The 18,429-nt window shown below is 37.9% G+C and overlaps 1 protein-coding gene across 3 annotated transcripts; it reads left to right on the top strand.

The window, feature by feature from the left end:
• The first annotated feature begins 7 nt into the window (after window positions 1-7).
• Window positions 8-16,863, top strand: mettl8 (methyltransferase 8, methylcytidine). 3 transcript variants are annotated; one of them, XR_015926287.1, is made up of 11 exons: window positions 8-95; window positions 3,775-3,922; window positions 4,637-4,728; window positions 5,088-5,419; window positions 5,615-5,664; window positions 9,671-9,731; window positions 13,003-13,142; window positions 14,714-14,820; window positions 14,995-15,085; window positions 15,661-15,726; window positions 16,039-16,176. XR_015926287.1 is itself a non-coding variant. In XM_088605317.1 (10 exons), exons 1-10 carry the CDS (start codon window positions 56-58, stop codon window positions 16,188-16,190), a joined length of 1,188 nt encoding a protein of 395 aa, XP_088461443.1. In that variant the 5' UTR covers window positions 8-55; the 3' UTR covers window positions 16,191-16,863. The 3 variants fall into 3 exon arrangements, 2 of the variants coding, with proteins under 2 accessions (XP_088461443.1, XP_088461444.1); XM_088605317.1 differs by lacking the exon at window positions 14,995-15,085 and having other exon boundaries at window positions 16,039-16,863; XM_088605318.1 differs by lacking the exon at window positions 14,995-15,085 and having other exon boundaries at window positions 50-230; window positions 3,771-3,922; window positions 16,039-16,863.
• The last annotated feature ends 1,566 nt before the right edge of the window (window positions 16,864-18,429 follow it).

Here is an 18,429-nt window from a genome sequence, read left to right on the forward strand (position 1 = left end):
GTTTGACATGCCTACGAGAGTTGCCTTATTCGTTTCCGAGTGACAAGTTCAAAGCATGGCGGCACCCAGGTCTGGATGCAGGGCATTGCAGGCATGTAATTCATTCGTATTTTTTTAACCAAACCATTCAGTTTTGTCTTGCTTTTCCTTCACTCCGCGATTTTTGGGGTAAATGACGAGATTTGTACGCAGGGTTTTAACTACATTGTTTTCAATTTTGAATGAGCAGGGTGAGTAAATGATTCGTGGAGTAATAACTTATATGTTTTTTTAAAACAACACAACAACAACAAAAGATTCACCTACCAGCCTATTCTAATTGCAGTGATAAATTAAATGTCAGATTACCAAAATTGCCATATGTGAGACCCATAGTCTCAGGTTGGTTTTACTAAGAAATTGGGTAGTGTTACTTCAGGCTTGCACATTGTTCGTATTAACTGTTCTTGTGCTCAGGATGGTTACGTTGAACGCAATTAAGGTGGAATTCGCATTTTAGTGATTAGTTTATAGCAATTATGCCACAGAAAAAGGTATCAAATTTATGAAAATGCTACTATAATTTGGTTTGCCAAGGCGAAACCGACCGGCGCCAGGGGGTGTGGTCGTAACAAACCACTTCGCCACAATTATGAAACCGAATTTGTCTTCTTATACTGTAACATCAAAACAAAAACAAAAATACAGTATATGTACAATACACAGAACAGTACACAGAACATCGTCAGGGTTACAAAATACAGATGCGTTTTACTAAAAAAAAAAGATCAAATGAAGTAAATAAAACGGACTGTACTGTATGTTTTGAGCTGCTCAAATGTGGGTCTCTTCCCACAACATTTCGTTTCCAAATTTGTCTTCATGGAGTTTGCCGATTTAAGGGTTTACCATTGACTACAGAAGTATGTCTCCTCTGTCTGTCTGTGCTAGTTCCATATTGGTACATGGAACTTGGAGATTTCAATATACTATGAAACACTTCCATACACAGAAGGCTAACAATTATAATACTTCTTTTTACAGATTGCAGGGATTCTCTGCCTAGAAAACAAAACATATCTAAATGCGTTATTAAAATATAGTATATGTTGGCAACACTATCACAGTGCAGTTCACAACTGGCAAGCCATTAAAGCTCTGCAGGAATGAGCTTGGTCAGTACCTGGATGGGAGACCTCCTGGGAAAGCTAGGTTGCTGCTGGAAAGAGGTGTCAGTGGGACCAGTAGGGGGCGTTCACCCTGTGTGAGTCCTGATGCCCAGTATAGTGACGGGGACACATAAAGGCAACACGGTGTTACCCTGGTGTCCTGGCAAAATTTTCCCCTGGCCAATTATCTGTAAAACGCATTGAGTGAAGTGTAAGGAATTATTATTATTAAAATGAAACTCTAAAAACTTTAATGCAATGCAGACCAATCAGAACACCACAATGCGTGATAAATAATGGTTTGTACAAATTACAACATGCATTAACTGGTACACTTTGGCCTTATTATTTCTTGTTTTTAACTTGAGATGTTGACATTCTGTATGATGGTTAGATAATCTGGGCCAGGAATCAAATCTGGGCAGCTAGCATTCCAGGCAATTTTATTAAAGCATTTCTAATAGCCCCACACTGCTTGGCCCGCTGTAGCTTTTTAAGAGGGCAGTTGTTCATAATTTCAGCTCTATGTACAGTACAGTTAAAGTAAGGACAAGTCATTATTCTGAGTATCAAACTACTGACATGTTTGATTAGATTTCATAAACATGGTTATTTTTGATGTTTTACATAAACTAATATCGTAAAGCATTCAGCAAAGGTCTAGCCAGAGAACAAACCATTGGCACCATCCATTCATTTTCGAACTGCTTCATCCAGTTCAGGGTTACAGTGGAGTTGGTATCTATCCCAGCAAGCAATGGGGGCAAGGCAAAATGCCAGTCCATCATAGGACAGACAGGTACTCCAGGGCCAATTTTCCCAGATGCCAGTTGATGTACTAGTATGTCTTTTGGACTGTGGGAGGAAACCAGAGCACCCAGAAGGAAACCTATACAAATGCACCGAGAACCTACAAATTCCAAGTAGAAAACGCCTCAGGATTTGAACCCAGGGCCCCAGGCACTGCGAGGCAGCAGTGCTAACTACTGTGTCACTGTGGAACCATTCTTCGCTAATTTCTAAGATTTTAAAATCATGTGGAGCATAGCTGCAGTTTACACATCTACTGTATACTGAGTGTTTATTTGTTTGATTTTAGTACTGAATTTGAAAATAAATTCTAGTTTTTTAGAAAAAATCAGGTTTTAAGAGTATTTGAATAAGCATGATTAAATATAATTTTGAGATTGTTTACATTATATAACACCAGTAATTTAACAAATTGATTTATTCAATTCCCAGAATTTTTTGATTCTGTGCCTTTTCCATTTCCAGTAATAAAAGAAGTTCACAGCAGTTTACTGCAGTTGTGGTAAACATTTGCCTTGTATTAGTCACAGCCATTCTTCTTTTTCCTTTTTATCGTCTTCTTTACTTGACCTTTGCTGTCAGAATTTGTAAAAGAGCTACTTCAGAGAAGGATTAATGATGTAGGGCCCCCAGTTCTGTTCCTCATGGAACAGGCAATTGAATATGTCTTTGGGGAGTGGGAGGTATCTATGGTACTTTAAAAAAAGCCCTCATGAACACAGGGAGAACTTACAGGCTCCATACGGAAGGTCGCCCATCCCAGAATTGAACCCCACACACTACAGCTGTGAGGCAGAAGTACTAGCTTCCATAGGACCTTGCTGCCCTTGTTTTTAATTATTTACCTGTTTAATATCCAATTACATACACAGTTCTTTCTACAGTTACAAGGAAATGTATTCTTACAGCTACATGCTTCTGTATACTGGAGACAAACACATAAAGGTTAATTCCATGCGTAACAGTAAAAATAAAATTATAGTTTGGCAGTAGAGCCTTCTTCAAGTGGATCCACAATGGTTTTGCTTTGCTACTTTTGTTTTTCATTTTTTGTGGCGGAATGGCCCTCTTTAAGTTCCCTTGCAGTGTGATATGATGAGAAAGCACCAATTTCCAACCTCCTTTGCAATGTGTTCTTGTGTATGGAAATAAAAATGTGATGATAACCACTTGGTTTTATCGTTTAGTTGTTCAAATGGGATAATGTAACAGTGGACATGAAGTCTGGAGCAGGCATTGAACCTGGGTGGCCGAGATGCCCACACCTCCTGCACTTGTGAATGTCTTGCATGAGGTTAGACATTCACGCCAGTGAGAAGACTGTTGTTTTTCACAGAATTCTAAAAGATGGCGTTAGATGTTCAAGCAATGGAGGTGATTCTGTGGCCAGTTTGCTTGTGGCATCTGAACAAGCAAGCAAGCAAACTTCCTCTTCCTGCTTGTTGCCTTTTCTGTGTGTTAGTCTCTCACCTACTATGTGAGGTTCTCTGTGAGACAAAGACAGTTTAACCTCTGGACAGGCTCTCAGGAAGGTTTTAGGTTTAGCTATCTCAATAGGCTTCTCAGATCTACGGAATAGTGGCTATCTAGGATTATAGATGGCAGTCATAGGTTTTGAAACTCATTACAAATACTTGTAACTGGTAAGGGGCTAATATGTCCATGTAAAAAAGGCAGAACACACACATTCGTTCAGGGATAAATCAATATTTAGTCAGCAGGACAGGACGGTGAGATCTAATCGAAAGCCCCAACTCCAAGCGCTGAAAACAAACAGGGTTGTTGTGTGACTTTTCCATTTTCCTTCTGAAGGGAGTGAGTATGAGAGGCGTGTGTGGTCTGTTCCTGTCACTCTGGAAGAAGACAGGGACACACTGCAGAAGGAGGATAACTAGCAGACCCCCTGTTCCTCTTGGAGGAAGGATATTAACCAACCCTGATGATGTCTTCCAACATAACATGTGGTATGCCACCATCGATTTTGCCTAAAAATGTTATTATTCAAGTATCCTCAGAAGACGGAACTTGCACATAGAGAAAAACATTCCAAAACCAGATACAACAAAATAGTTTTAGATGTATTTGTGAATTGTACTTTTGCTAGAATTAAATCCTGTGATGAACTAAACTGTTGTGCCAGTAACAATGTTGCTGATGGGTCTATTGGACTGGACTGTGCTGGATAGCATGAAATGTATCAGCGTCAGCTTTATCATTTGTGTTACAGTGTTTTTAATAGTTATTTGCACAGGTCAAGGAAATTGTGTTCTGATTGGTGTTGTTTTCAATCAGAAGTAACATGAGTAAATGTTTCAATGAAAGATTCCAAGGCTGTTTAGTTTGAGACCTCAGCTTTGAGGCCACTGAAGACTGTATTCTGAGTAAAAAGGAAACTGAAGATGCTTCTTGCTTCCAAAAGTACTGCAGTGTTTTTCTGTTTCTCATACTTCTTTGTTGATGGATGATAAATGGTTTTCAAACCTACTTACATTGTAGTCATTTAACCTAATGCATGATTTAGGGAAAACCATTACCAAGAAGATGGAATGGATTTTTAAAGCATCTACAGTAAAGTGCATATCTCAGTATTGTTTGACTTAATGTTGCTTGTTAAAAATATACAAAAATACTTTTTTTTTTCCACAAAGATCTTAAGAGGGTCAGGTTTATTTTTGCAGGGATCATGTTCAGTGGTCAGAGGAAGAAAAAGAACATGCAAGAAAGAAAGCTGAAGAAAATTCAATTGTCCAAGTTCCTGTCGAGGAGCAGGGTAAGCAGACAGCTTCTCTCAGACCAGCAAAGATTCTTTTTGAATCATTCGCAAAACTCTCAGCATACAGTAAGCTGCCTAATGAACATTGTTTTATAACATGTTGTTAAAACATAGTTTCTTAATACCATGTTTTAATGCGTACAAAAGAAAACAGGAGATGCTGTTTCTCATAAAACAAGATTGAACACTATTATGTGTAGCAATACAATGGGTACTCTTTTTGTTTCGGCAGTAGTAATCCGATCAAAGAGCATAATAATTGTAGGTAAACAACCAATAACTATTAATATGCGTGAGACGGATCTACCTGAAGCCTTTTAAGATTTCTCAGGTGTTTTTATTTCTTCTTCACCCAGTAAAATACGACAAAGATGCTTCCGGATACTGGGATGGATTTTATAAGACCCATCAGAACAAGTTTTTCAAAGATAGGAACTGGCTGTTCCAGGAGTTTCCGGAGATTCTGTCGGCAAGGACTAGCTGCACTGAGGATTTAGCAGCTCCTCTTGCTCGATCGCACTCGTCCGGCGCCAGCCGGGGAGAAGTGGTTTCTGCGCTAGGCTGTGCTCATACAGCACACGGGGGAGGTGAGAACCGTCACTTGTGTCAAAGAAGGGCAGTAGAACAAGAGGAAGGAAGGAGGACTGACATCTTCCCAGGACGTCATGCAACATTCAGGATCTTTGAGGTATATCAAACATTTTAGGTTCAGTAGGCAAAAAAAGACATGCGTATGCATTTAATGATGTCTGAAATGTGGTGGAAAAGTGAAGATCAACCTTGTAATGTTCAGTGTATAAGGGCACTGGAGCATGTACAGTTATGAGGGATGACTTACATTTCTAAGTTGTTTTAGAAACGATCACAGTTTTCTTTCTTGTAGGTGGGATGTGGACCTGGAAACAGTGTGTTCCCTATCTTGAATTCCATGAAGTAAGTGTGGCTAGGAAACTGCTTATTTTAAGATATTTAATGTTGTGTTGCTTGTTGCCACTGTGGTATTTATTTAAAAGGCTACTTCGCAAACTTTCAGTTTGAATTGTGTGCCAAGAAAGATGCCTAAGCTATCTGTTTATGTCCTTTTGTAGCAATATTCGTATGTGCTGTTCCTATTCTGTTTATCTTTGCTGTCTGTTTGAGTAACAAAACATCTGTTAATGTTCTTATATAAACCCCATGAGGATATTAAAACCTTCTTACCTACTGATCAGGATGCAGGCTTGTTATAGTACCTCTATTTTTTAGTTATAAAATTGCATTCTGTAGCTCTTTTTGAAAAAGCTCTGCATGTGAAAGGGTCTCATGTTGTACAGCAGGTATACCTACAGTATTATGATGATAATGATGAAGAAATTGATTTATTTTTCCCAGAGAGAATTGTAAATGCGAGGTGTTCTTTAGCAGAAGTGACATTTATTGGCCACAAGGAGCATTTTGTCTAAGGACACTTATTCAGAGTATGAATCACACGGATAGTTTTTTTTCAGAACTGTTCATCTATATTTCATATAAGAAATAATAAAATGGGCTTCAGTGAGTGTTAGTATGACATTTGTTTTTACATGTAATATGACAAGGAGCTGAATACATTGCAAAACTAATTCCATGCTATTCACTCTCTTGTTAAAATTGCTGTTAAAGATATTTTAACCACTTCAAAAGGAGGTGGAGGAAATTAGCAAGCAGTGTTTTCAGAACGGATGTATGGTCAGCATTCCTAATACTGTATATATCTTACGGATATAAGTGAAGTCTTTGCTGTGTCTGGTAGAACATGCTTTTAAATGATCTAGGACACAACCAATTGATTTTTAACCTTATCAATAAAAATCATTTTGTAATGTTGAAGAACAAAACTTGATGCATTACATGTTATCAATTCCTGCAATAATCTTGGGTATTTCAATCCCACCTTATATTTCTGAGATAGGGTCTGGATTACTGTTACAGTACATTCTCTAGGATAAGCAGGTTTCTGATCATGGATAGACTGACTGGTGACATAACTTGATTGATTTCAATACAAAAATGATCTTCTCCAATATGCTTAGTTTTTTCTGCTGTATACAGTATATGTATGCTTGTATTGCTGCTATAAGGTGATGGAAATGCATTAGTTAAGCCAGTTTGATGTTTGTAACTTTAGAAGTGATAAGAATGAATGGAGTGTGAAAAGCTTGTAGTAAGGACTGAGAGCTGTTGATCTGGACTGGGACTGACCTTTGCACAAACCCAGTTGAATTAGTTTATGAATGAATGTACTTTCATTACAACCTCTGGCTTATGTCCATTAAGTGTTTTTCTTTCAGCTGAACAGAACCATATTGAAATAGGTCTACCCCAAAAATCTTCTAATTCTGGAGACATTCAAATGTCGTTCCATGCTATTTGCATTTTTGTTACAGCCACAAAGGGAAATAAATATTTCATAGCTAGAATACTGAATGCCCAAATGTCTGAGCTGTTCAAAATAATCTAATTAATGACTAAGACATATGGTTATTATACTGTAGCAAAAAGGAGGAAATTATCATACAAAAAAAAGTACTAACTTTGGCAGGTTATAGCAGCCATATCACCCTGCAACTTACAACTGGCAACCCACTGAAGCTAAACAGGTGTGAGCCTGGCAGAGTACAGAGACTTCCTGGGAAAAACTAAGGTTACTACTGGAAGAGGTGTTAGTGGGGCCAGTAGAGGGCGCTCACCCTGCGGTCTGTGAGGGTCCTAATGCCCCAGTATAGTGACGGGGACACTATATGTAAAAAGGCTTCGTCCTTCAGATGAGACATAAGGGCGTTCCTCGAAAAGAGTAGGGGTGTAACCCTGGAGTCCTGGCCAATTTTCCCATTGGCCTTTACCAGTCATGACTTCCTAATAATCCCCATCTATGAATTGGCTTCATTACTCTGCTCTCCTCCCCACTGATAGCTGGTGTGTGGTGAGCGTTCTGGTGCACTTTGGCTGCCGTCACATCATCCAGGTTTGTGCTGCACATGGTGGTGGAGGGGAGTCCTCATCACCTGTAAAGAGCTTTGAGTGGAGTGTTCAGAAAAGCGCTATATAAGGTTAAGCAATTATTATAATTTATTATTTGATGAGTTATGTATACAATTACAGTGTTTAGATGGATGTTAAATATCCAGAAATGCTGTAGTTACATAAAAGTCAGACCAATCTGTATCACTGCTTCTGACAAAAAAGTTTAATTACTATTATCTGTTAGCAGTTAATCTTACAGTAGGTTTCGTGCATTGTTTTGAATATATTTGTACTTCATTGTTCTGCACATTTTTATTTCTCTGACACTTATTATGTAGGTAACATTTTCAAATTACGTTTAGGTCTTTCTCAAATACAACACAATATTAGCTGCATTACAAAGCATCTGTTAATAAAATGTACTGATGAAATATTAATTAATGTTAAATCTTCTTGTAATTGAAACAGCTGCCTGGCAGAGGTCCAATAATCCATCCTTAAGGCTATTAGTTTTATAGCTTTCAGCTCTTGATAGGAAGTGCCTGTGATTATAATATTGCATATGCATTAGCCTCATTGTTTAAGAAGACTTCACAGCAAGAAAGTAAAGAAACAGTGTAATGGCAAGGGCTATGTTTTAGTTGACACATTAAGTGTTAGCATTTTAATACTAACACTTTTCTTTCGGGAACTGTCGCAGTAAATATTGCAGGCAGAGAAGCAGTTTGCACATTTCTGTAAAACCACAGCTGAGAGAGTAAAAGCCAAGTGCTTCACATTCAACTACGTGAAATATTTGGACGTTTTGTTCACCACAGGAATGATTTCTTAAGCCTTTTTGCTCACCTATGAACCCTAACTTCGGTTTTAATGTAAACCCTAGAAGTAAGCTAGGCGGTGTTTTTTGTAATGTTTTTTTTCACTGAGCCTTTTTTAAATAAAGCGAGTTCAAGCCGTTAGAGTTCCAGTGCTGTTAGATGTGATTTTAGAACTGCTTGACACTGTCCAGTTGATTTTTACCACGGGGATACAGTCAATGTGTCAATGTGAAGCAGGGTTCTGTGAATGACGTAAATAGAGATGGGACTGTTCTCTCTGCTTATCAAGAAGGTGCTGGCTCTAATTTTTTTGTGAATGAAATAGCTGACTTGTTCACTTTTTATATAACTTGGATTAGTTGCAGAGACCCAGTGCCAGGCTTTGATGTCACTGTGCATAGAACATTTTGTCCTGAGATCTTGGCCAGGCAGGGGACAGAATCATGTGTAGTGGGTTTTGCCTTTTTTTTTTTACATACACAGAGGAAGTTTTTAACCTTGACCTTCACACATAATTATAGGAACGAAACCTCAGATGAAGAACCACTTACTTAAGTCTTAAGTGCATGAGCAGAGAGCCCAGGGTTTTGGTTGCAGTGGCTGAGTGGTTGGAACTGTTTAAGAATAGTGTGTGGTGAAGCACAGCCAGTACTTTGCCAGTCTTCAGTTTTTACATGGTGGTCAGACTGCTGCATGTTCGTGATTGTGCGAAGGGTAAAAGAAAAAACATCAAGGAAAGCAATATGATTTATTGAATGCCAGAATAAGCATTTGTGTCTTCGTTTTGTCTTAGGATAGTTATTGGAAAAATAAGTTTCCAAAGAGGTTGTGATAAACCGTCTATCGTTATATTATGCTATACTTTGGGAACATCTTAGTGTACAGTATATAGCTGCAGAAATCTCCCTTCTTGCTAAACACAGATATGATTGTGTCTTTCATGTCTAATTCCTTATAAAAAATCCACTCAATATCAAAGCAACGACATATAAAGCAAGTAATATTTATTTTCTTCTCACTGACATTACTGCTATTAATATCTAACTCCATAAGAAGTAAAATACTGTTCTAAACTTCGCTGAGCCCAGCACAGATGTATATTATATCCATGAGCTTTTGTTAATTTATTTTTTTACTAGAGACACAGGAGCATTCCTGTACTGCTGTGATTTCTCATCCCATGCTGTCAAGCTGGTAAAGGTAAGTGCTGATGCAGTGTCAAACATCTCTCGTAATAGTAGCGTATAAAATCGAAATGACTATTTTCCTGTCGAACACCTATAGTTTCTCTAGTTTATTGTGTCCGGGCTACGCTTTCGAGTGAAGCTTAGATCACATGTTTGAAGTATCTGATGTGCACTATCTCTCTCTCGTTGATTTAAGCTCCTGGTTGATGTCAAATTGTGCTTTTCTGGACTCTCCTGTGTTTAGTACAGATGAAAGCAAAGTTTGGAATTGTTTCTTAATTTAAAATGATTGGGAAAGAACGAACAAACTTAATTCTTTGTCAAGGTAAAAGGCTACTTTCTGCACTGTGTGATACACATCTGTCAGGATTAACACCTAATAAAACATTTCAGTAGATTAGCATACATTTCTGTGTAAAGGAAATATGTTAATTGCGAACAATACAAGATGTCTTAAGATATTTGCTCAGCAGTATGTTCACAAAACATTTAAAGAATATTTTTGCTGTGTAAAATATGATGAATGTAAACTTGTATTACATGCACATCATTTTTTTGTGGGCTCCTTGCCTTATTTCCTTTATTCCTACAAATACGTCTTTCATTAAGTATTACTGCCTTAAATTGAGGCATAACACTCATTGCAGACATTAACTCAATTGTCAGTACATTCGTCTGTATCATCGAAAGTTACAAAATATAGTACATTACCATTTGTAGAAAAAAGTAGCATAAATTTAGAATATCCCATATCTCATTTTGTTCAAGCATAATAACATTTCAGCCTTTTTAAGGTTCAGAGTCATTTGATGAAGACATGCTTATTCTTATTATTCTTGCTTATCGAGACACTTTTACAGGCAGCCATTTTCAAGATACAATCATTCAGACAGAATGCCAGAATGAGTGCAGCCTTTGGTGTTGATTTAGCCTCACAATGTCAGCTGTGAGAACCTTTTTCTGTGTTGAACACATTTTGTTGTGCACTGTTTCTTTTTTTGATTGTGCACTCATTTTTGTGTTGTGCAGGTTTTGCATTTTAGTTTTTGTTTGTGTTGTGTCACTTTTTTGGTTGTGCTCTCGGTTTTTTTTGTGTGTTTTGCACGTCTGGACCACCGCGCTTTAGTCACTTTGGAGGACCCTGAACTGCTTTGCAACTAGCATGCAATCTTATTAACTGCAGCAAAGATTTTCTAAAAAGTAGTTCTTCGGAAGAATCTTTAGATTTTTGCCGTAGCCTGTGGGAGGAAAAAAAAGAGATGTAATATTTATGTAATATTGTAAGACATAATATTCTTTTTGTATCAGAAGCGCGGAGGGGGGCGTGTATAGATATATGATGGGATTTTTCATGCTCCAGAAGTAGCTGAGCACAGGAATAACCTGCTCCAAACACTTTAAATCACCACGTAATGGGACCCAGCTAATAAAGCTCGACGCAGGCCCTGAAGTTCTCAGTCCAACACAGAGTGTAATCTACAGTACATTTTAATACCTCCTTGATAGCGGTATGTAGGTTTATACTCCAGATTTCCGATTTTGCATGTGTCCATCTTGAGTCACTTTGCCACCAAGCGTGTTAAGACTGTCAAAATGGATGCCAGCACCTTCCCTGGTTCCTTGTCTCACAGACATCTGATGCTCCTGGAATGTTCAGCCCTTTGATCAAATGACAGCAGCAGGCAAGCCAACGGTCTTAATTATGTGTATCACATTAATATACTGTGTCTCAGTGGTACAGAGGGCTCATGCACAGAACTGACAGTTTAGTACAAAGATGTGGCTAAAATCAGAGGTCCTACTAGGAAAGCCTATGTATGTAATTCATAACGTAGCTGTAGTGGTGCTTTGCTCCCATGTAGGAACCCATGGACTGGAAAAGGGTACAGTAGGTGATTGTTAGAAATTTCAGCTTTATGTGTTTTAATTTACTAGTTCCTTTTTTATCTACTTGCAGTTAGTAACCTAATTATTCTTTCTATATGTGTCCTATGTGGAGAGTGCCCATAACAGAAGCAAGGTGAAACTAAACACACATTAATCTCTGTCAGTTTGCAAACCATTTGCGTTCATACATGTGATATTTTAGTGAATTAAGCTTTGGTATCTAAAGTAGGGTTTAGTGTAAAAAGTGTTAATTTGTGTTTTAATCTAGAATTTTTTAGTATTTTTTCATTGCGATACCAGCCAATTTGGAATCGCCAGTTGTGCCTTTGTGTAGTGGCTAACAGTAACGATCTCTGTGGCCACAAAACGAGAATGACTGCAAAATGAAGGAGCTACTAAATTAAATTTGCTGATGTTTATTAAACTTAATTTTGAGAACATGGCCTGTTTTAACAGAGTGTAGAAATGCCTGTTTCTTACTGTAAATGTTAAATAGTCCCCAAAGATTACCTCTTTAAATGAGAGCAGTATTGTGCTGCTCATTGCAATTACTCAGGTTCTGTCTGATATGAAATTGACAGCGTTGAACCAAAGAAGTGCCAGTGCAACCATCAGTTTGTGCCTAATATGTTCAGTACTGAAGATTTACCATCGTGATTTACTGTTATGTTTTGAATAGGACTGACTTGGATGATGTCTTTCTGGGTATATAGCTCAGGGTTTCCATAGAAACACTACTTATGACTTAAAATCAGGTTATCTGTCTGCAGGTGCATGCAAGTGTTTTCATTTAAAAAAAAACAACAAACTGAATTTGGCTTTTGATGTAATCTCGCCGAACAGCTGAATTGAGATGGAAGCAACATACCAAACCTTTTACCCCAAAACCGCAGTGGCAATTTATGTTTCTTAAAGGAAGTAACACATATTTTTCTTAGAAAATATGAAATATTCAACTTTGGATTTTTATTCAGGGCTCTAGCATAATTTATTTATGTTCTATGTGTCTTCAGGAAGCACTGAGTCTGTGACATTTAAATAAGTGGTTTGTGTAGTACCTTCCGCACGTTCTATGTTCACTGTACAGTATTTCAGTGCTCTGATTTTGTGCGATTTGATGTTAAATAATGCACCTTTTTTAACTGAAGTACATATGCGCTATGTAATTATGTAACCAAAAAGCAACAAAGATATTACCACAAGCAATGGGTTTAAGTAAGAGTTGGATCCCTGCATTTACGTTTATGGTGAAATAGAACACAGTCTCATGTTAATTGTCCTTTGCGGATTACTCATCTGAGATCATTTTTCTAGTTTTGGCACGGTAAAATAAGGTATGATAAAAGAACATTGTGCAGTTTTCTGATATGTTGCTGGTCGCCGTTTTCTCTGTGCAGGCTCACCCAAGATACTGCCCCGCTCAGTGTCACGTCTTTGTCCATGATGTCTGCGATGAAACCGCCACCTTCCCATTTCCACCCAAGAGCTTAGACATCATTCTTGTCGTCTTTGTGCTGTCGTCCATTCACCCTGAGCGGTAGGTCAAAGTCAGAGGGCAAAGGAAAAAAGCATTCAGTCTCATTCATCACCAGGCATCTCCCAGCATTCTCATCAGTTATATATCCATTCCATTATTCTGATTTAAAACACTGCCTGCTTGTTTTCAAGTCATGTGCAAAATGTGCATTGAAAGACACGCACTCTATCGTCACATGCTATTTTTTAAATGCAACATTATAAGAACCGTTGAACAAAATTGAGAGAAAATTCTGCTGCTCAGTGGGGCAATGCTTGGGGTGTGCTTTGAGACAAAATTAGCTGAAGTTTGGAAATGCCTGTATGGTCGTGTTGTTGTTGTGCATGACATTTCTGTATGTTTAATTCCAGATGATGATAATTTTCAATGTGGACAATGGGCAGGAATATAGCAGTAGTATACAATCACAGGGAGGCTCAAAGTGTATGATGCATGTTGTGTTTTTACAAAATACTGGATTACCAAAAGTTTAACGTGCGGATTATGAATCATAAAATAAAGTACGCCTATTTACTTATGAATTGATAGATATTGCTGGTGGGTGTTACTGTTTTCAAAGAGCTGGTAGTCAAATGAAGTCAGAGAACAAAGCCTCTTGCTGAAAGAGCTTAGTCTGCTGCTCTTTGTAACAAGCAGTGACATTTCACTACATCCAGGAGCCTGTAGTAGATATCAGCTGATTAGAATTCAGGGTGCGGATTGGCTGCCAGCCAAATCTCACAGCAGCCAGTAATAGATTTTTCGCTATTCTATTTTGATGTGTTTTTTTTCTTTGTACAGATCTTAAAATGGACTGGCCAGAAATGAGCAATTTCAATTTACTGTATCAGTTTTTGCACTGAATGTGTAAACAAAGCAATTGTTTTGTATACATTGGTTGCATAAGAAAGTTTATCTAATATATTATATGGCATTGTCAAATGCATTGTACATATCTACTTAGCAATGTCTTATTGATTCTAAATGAAGGAAGCATCGCATAATTTGTGCTCCCAGAATAGTCTGACTGCTCTTTTTATGATTAGTCTTCTTATGTACTGTTCACTTTCAATACGATGAAATGTGCTTGGAATGACCCACCTATTATGGGTATGTGTTGTAATCAGTTATCTGAGGAATGCTACCCACATTGATGTTGTACGCACTTAATAGACAAACCTTGACCACTAAATTGGAACCTTAAGGCTTCTTGCAGTGTTTTAGGTGCAGCTCATAATACCCAGAACTGTGTCTGCTCACGTTGAGTTCAAAATGATGTCACTGTGTGCAGACAAAGGAAAGAAGACTTCCTAGTCGTCTTTGAGAAATTGCGCCGCTGTCTTGCGCAAACGTGCCTATGCTTTTAAGGTGAATCTTTCTATTGTGTGCTGAGGTTTCCTGCATTTGCACAATTTGCTAGCAGCACCAGACTGTGGGAGCCTGTTGAATGCATGGTTGAAAAAAATGCTTTGTTTGTTTACGTAGTTGTGCTTTAACTAGGATATTCTTCACTTCATTTTTTAAGTTGTTTTTTTTTTCTCGATCATTGCTGCTGTAATACAAAATTAGTTGTGTGTTTTTTCTCCTTACAGAATGCAAGGAGTTGTAAAGAGATTGACCCAGTTCCTGAAGCCCGGGGGGGTGTTCTTATTCCGAGATTATGGCAGATATGATATGTCACAACTTCGATTTAAGCAAGGTGCTCCTGTGGTTCCTCGTTGCGTTCCTCAGTTAATTTGTCAGTGTGTTTAAATTAGAAGATTACTGCTTTTCAGTTAAGCACCATGCTTTTACGTACATCACCTTTGCCATTGTGACCTGAACAAAACTTTGAAAATCCATTGGCTTTTTCTGGTGTGAAAAAGAAACAAAGACTGGGATCGCCCACCCACATCAGTTAACAACAGACCAACACAGCCTATTGATACTGCCATCCTGAGTTCTCATTCCTGCCTTATCAGTTGGTAAAATATTTTTCCTTATCGCCTCCACATACAACATCACAAGAAGAGGAACAGTCAAGTGTTACTTTCTTTGTCTTTTAATGGTTGATCCCTTGCTTGTTTTGTGAGTATAATCATCACCAGAAGTACCACTAAATAACATTCAAATCTTTTAATGTGCCATTGGGCACTGTGTATTCTAGCTTTCTCTTATCCAATTGTTTTACAATAATTCTACACAATAAGAAAAACACTAGTCAAACACTTTCCTCACACTTTCAGGATTGGCTGCTCCAAAGCAGTTTTTTAACATCATTGTCTTAATGGCATGCATTATACTTCCATGACAAATATTAGAAATGTATTTCTAGTCTATAATTTTTGCACAAAATGCACACCCTCAGAAGTAAAAAATGCTGGAAAATGAATGTCATATATTTGTTGTGGTTACTGGAAAATATCTTATTGTTATTATTCTGTGTAGTTAACCCATTGGGTTTTTCATCGAAATCTCAGTGTTATTTTTGCGTCTATGTTGTGATGTGGTATTTTTACAGCTCAGTCAAACTAACATGGCTATCTTGATCATTTCCCAGGCCGTTGCCTGTCTGAAAACTTCTATGCCAGAGGAGATGGTACCTGTGTCTACTTTTTTACAAGAGGTGACATGCATATGGACCTTAACAACAGTTGATGCTTTTGCACTGTTTGGAAAATGTTTGCGGCTTTTTTTTTAAAAAAAAAAAAACAAGAACAAAAAGTTGTCAAAACTTCAAATATGCTTAAGTGGTATAGAAAACCAGCTCAGTAGGACCGCAGCTGCACGATGACAGACTAGACATGACTAGAAAGGATCACAGAGTGTTCTGTTCCTGTGTGTCAGATGTTTTGCAAACAGACGGTTTGACTTGTGGCAAGAGCTTTTGAATGGGTGAAGGCTAATGTGCTGCTTTTGTGCTCGTCTCCTGCAACAGATGAAGTCCACCATTTGTTTGTGAGTGCTGGTTTACAAGAAATCCAGAACCTGGAAGACAGGAGGCTCCAGGTGAACAGGAAGAAAGGAGTGGTAATGCGCCGCGTTTGGGTGCAAAGCAAGTATCAGAAGCCATGGGATACTGACGTTTGACAAAGCAACTCACCGGCTATGAGCCCTGCATTGGACAGCAAGATGCTGACATCAGCACGGATTGAGTTCTGCAGGTCTCTTACAGCATCATTCAGATTTCTGTGGATGTGATAAGCACTTATCGAAACAAGCAGAATCAGATGTGGCAGAAACTGTTGACAGGGCAACACATCCAAGCATGATAAAGTGTGCATGTCCAAAGAACAGGAGTTGCCAATGGCCTGTTTCCACTGCACCCTCATGTTTCCTATTTCTCTTGCGTCATTTTAAAAGAGCTTTTAATCAAGACTGATAGTTTGAGAGAAGAATGTGCAAAACTGATATTATTCATAAGGAAATGATTTTATTATATTTGCGTCTGGAAACCTGGAATATGTTACTGGCTGTGAGACAAGACATAAATAAAAAGCGAATCAGATCGAAATAATATGCCAGCTTTCTGAAGAATGCAAAAGGTTTCCCTTGCTACGCAATTCATGATCATAAAAGCCTTAAATGAACCTGCAAATATAAGAACGGATGCCATTCTGTCTGCTATACTAAAATGTTGTCCATCTCTTTCTTGGAGGACCCGACAGTCTGGTCCTCAACCTTATGTTCCAGACAACCATCACTCTTTATGTAAAGAAGTGTTGCCTATTTTCCATCCTAAATAAATTCCCTTTTGTTGCCAGTTGTTGACTATGTTTCCTTGGTTTTTTACTGAAGATGTCAAACTGGGTTGACCCTTTCTGTAGACCTTAGAATGTATATGTTTCAGCTTATTCTTTTAATGTGCAGCACATTTCTGTGGCTTGGCATTGTTCCCATCTTTTTATAGAGATTCTAACATGCACTAACATACTACATACATCTAGACTGTACAGACAGTCTTATTAATCTTCTCAGTTTTTTGTAATCAGTGATGGAATTTTTTACTTATTCAAATGTTTATCTTTCACATTAGTAAGTAATCATTGTTATTTTAAGTACTTTAAATTTTCCAAAAAATCATTAATGAGTGTTTAAATTTGAACTTCATAGCCATTTAAAGACAATTAAAGTGAAAACAGATGAGGTCATGATACAGTGAGATGTTAATTCACCAGTTGAAGTGAGAGGGACATTTACTGAGGTAAGACTGTCCAAACCTGAAGTGGAATTTAGCCAATATACTGGGGTACACCTATTCTAATATGACTAGTCTTATGAACATATGAAGTAGTCAGGACCTCTCCTGAAACTCTCAACAAAAGGACAGCACACTGCCTACAGATCTATGACCCTTGTCACCATGCTGTAGATTGGAAATTGTAGTCCAGAGAGAAGATGCCACTTATTCTAGCAAGGCCACTCATTGTACCAACCTGGATTTCTTTGGAAGTCTCCAGTATCATTACTGACATGGACCAAGCTTGCTTAGGTTGTGAGATTTGACAAGACTGAGCTACAAAGAAAGCCAGTGACTTGAAAGGCTCATATGTTATACCGAGAAGGTTCTTAAAAATGCATGATTCACAAAATGATGATTAATGCTTGAGTGGTACAGTTCTTTACAATCAAATAACAGTTTTATTCAATTAAAGTTTTTTTTTAATATTTTGTTTGGGTATCACAAGGATCTGTATTCAGACCACTGTTCTTTTGAACTTACAGTATATCAGTTGTCCTACATTTTGGACATTTGTGAACTAGTCAATTTTGCAAATGGTACAAGTCATAGGATGACTACCAAATCACTCTATATGTTTTAAGGAAATAATACATCATTTGATGATGGAACAAGTAATAGGTTTATTCCATGCTGAAAAAAAGAAGAAAGAGAACACAACGTTTCGGCCATGGAGCCTTCTTCAGGTGTGAGCCTGACACCTGAAGCTCACACCTGAAGAAGGCTCCACAGCCGAAACGATGCGTTCTCTTTCTTCTTTTTTTCAGCATGGAATAAACTTGTTCCTTTGCAGCCTACGCATGCTGACGCAGCTACCCACCTGAACTATCATTTGATGATGATAATAATACCATCTAATTGAAGAGTTTTTTTTTTTCGTATCCACCAAAAAAGTATGAATGTGAGATTGGAAACAGGCAGCTATGAAAAAAACAAAGTATTGACACATCATTTTCCTTCAATAAGGTGGATAAGCAATAAAAGGCCAAACAGATCATTAGATGTGTAAAATGTCAATACTGACCTCATTTAGAATGTTGTGTACAGCTGTGGTTACCATAATGGTGCAAAAAGAATATTGCTGCTTTG

The sequence above is a fragment of the Lepisosteus platostomus genome, chromosome 14, assembly GCF_059453375.1.
Source record: "Lepisosteus platostomus isolate fLepPlt1 chromosome 14, fLepPlt1.hap1, whole genome shotgun sequence".
Taxonomy (NCBI): domain Eukaryota; kingdom Metazoa; phylum Chordata; class Actinopteri; order Semionotiformes; family Lepisosteidae; genus Lepisosteus; species Lepisosteus platostomus.